The following is a 2021-nucleotide window of genomic DNA, read 5'->3' as shown; positions in this document are numbered from 1 at the left end:
TAAAGTCTCCCTAAAGGGGGTCTGAGCTTAACCCCACAACGCAGAAACCCGCAAAACGGGAGGTGAAAAGAACATTGAAACTAACTCAAAATGGAAAACTTCTGCATTTATATTGTCCCAGAGAACACGTGTAAAGCCCGGGCAGGCGCTGTGTCAGTTTACTGAGAGTCTGAGCCCCATCAGGGGCTTTGAAGACCCCCTCCCCAAGCCACCATACATCAGAGCTTAGTGTTTGCACAATAAGCAGCGGGGACTGGGATGTCCCTGTCCCCTCCGAGGGGGGTTTGGCCACACAGATGTGGGCATCTGTCCTCCAGGGATGCAGGCAAGTGTCCATATTCAGTTCCCAGGTCTGCATCAAGGGGCTTGGCTTCATCACCAAGGTCCTTTGGGATGTGGTCACATCCAGATCCATTGTGCCCTACTCACTTGTGCTCCCGTTGCTCCGGCACAGGTCCTGGAGGTCTGTGGAGGCAACACATGAGCCCCATTAGCAACCAGTTAAGCTTAAAATAAGCCACTTAAATAAACTGACATGGTCTTTACCCCATCAGAACAATGCACTCACAGCGCACAACGGTGTCCCTGATCTGCCTGAAGCTGTTCTCCTTCATGTAGATGTAGTAGAGGTTTCGCAGCTCCTTGGGATAATCCTTCCGATCCACACCCTTCAGCACAGGGATGGTGCGCCCATTGGCCATCGGGGCTTCAGCCAGCGCCTGGTGCATCTGGTACTTGCACCACGGATCCTGGAGGAAGCCGGGAGTGATGAACATGACCCAGCAGTGGCTGTTCTGCACAGCCTCACACAGCTCCGTCACCACCGCGCTGCCCGGCGCCGCGTCCCGCAGCTGGAGGAAGCAGCGGAAGCTTTCGGGCTGGCCCTCCAGGTAGGACACCAGCTCCTCCACCACCTCCAGGTCCACCTCACTGTGGCAGATGCAGACGTCATAGCTCTTAGCCCAGCGGGCGCTGCCTGAGGCCGTGATGTCCGACACCAACATGGGTGATGGGTGGATGGACCGGCTCAGGCTTGTGCTGGAAGAGGAGCTGGAGCTCTCAGCAGAGGATGAGGAAGGTGAGGAGGAAGTAGAGTGGCTGGTGTTGAGGCTGCTCTCCACTGACCTCGGCTTGGGCTTGTGCAGGAGCCGCTTAAACCAACCTGCGGAGCCAGAGAGACCATAGAGAGGTTTTCGGGGAGGGCTTCCAGGACACCTCCAGATGGGATCTTGCTCTGACCCCCAAAAACCACTCCATCCCCTAAAACATCTGCTACCATGACACATGGATGCATCCATGTGGGCACCCTCGTGTTTTGGTGGGAAGGGGATGGACCCAGAGGGTTCATCCCCCGGCACTCACCAGCCATAACGGGCACCGTGCTGCTCAGCTGCCGATCGCCAGCCTGAAACCTCTCCTGCCAGCAGGAAAAATAAGGGATAAAAGAAGAAATGAGGAGAGCAGGCACCAGCCTGCAGCAGGCCTCAGCCCCCAGAGCTCAGTGGGGTTTACCCCACCCCCAAAATCACCTTTAGCAACGTTTTCCTGCACCCACCTCCCCAGTATTTGCCAGGAAGAGGCAGCTCAAGCCCTCCTGCTCTATACCAGAGATACATACCTATGGAGAGCGAGGCCGAGAGCCAACAGGCAGGAGACACCCTCATTCCCGGCGGTGGGGAAAGGATCCTGTGGAGGGAGAAGCGGGATCAACAGGGATCACCCAGGATCAACAGGCTGGGTGAATCAAATGAGGGCTTGGGTGAAGCCCAGGTCCCATCTCAGCACATACAAACCACATTGCCCAAGCAAGCCACTGCTTACTAATAGTGAAAAGCTATTGCTATTCATGGATGGTGAAAGGCGTGGGGAGAAGTTTGGGGGATGCCTACCTGGGATGCAGGAGCTGGGCACCGGAGTAGGGAAGGGGGATGCATCAGCCCCTGGGTTCAGCAAGGAGGATCTTCTGGGATCACCTAGGTGGGAAAGAAGAGGTAGGATACAACATGTTCACTCCAGAGCCT

At 56.1% G+C, this 2021-nt stretch overlaps 1 protein-coding gene across 1 annotated transcript; it reads right to left on the bottom strand.

The window, feature by feature from the left end:
* Positions 1 to 421: 421 nt before the first annotated feature.
* On the bottom strand, positions 422 to 1686 carry TIRAP (toll-interleukin 1 receptor (TIR) domain containing adaptor protein; the record flags this gene model as incomplete). Its single annotated transcript, XM_010013672.1, has 3 exons — positions 422 to 465; positions 569 to 1162; positions 1619 to 1686. Coding segments are annotated over 3 exons (706 nt in total), but the record flags the coding sequence as incomplete, so codon positions are not given.
* Between the last annotated feature and the right edge of the window lie 335 nt (positions 1687 to 2021).

The sequence above is a fragment of the Nestor notabilis genome, unplaced genomic scaffold (assembly GCF_000696875.1).
Source record: "Nestor notabilis isolate BGI_N333 unplaced genomic scaffold, ASM69687v1 Scaffold33220, whole genome shotgun sequence".
NCBI classification, from domain to species: Eukaryota; Metazoa; Chordata; class Aves; order Psittaciformes; family Psittacidae; genus Nestor; species Nestor notabilis.
Note: the sequence above shows the minus strand (reverse complement) of the source record. Positions and strands in the feature narration are given on the sequence as shown.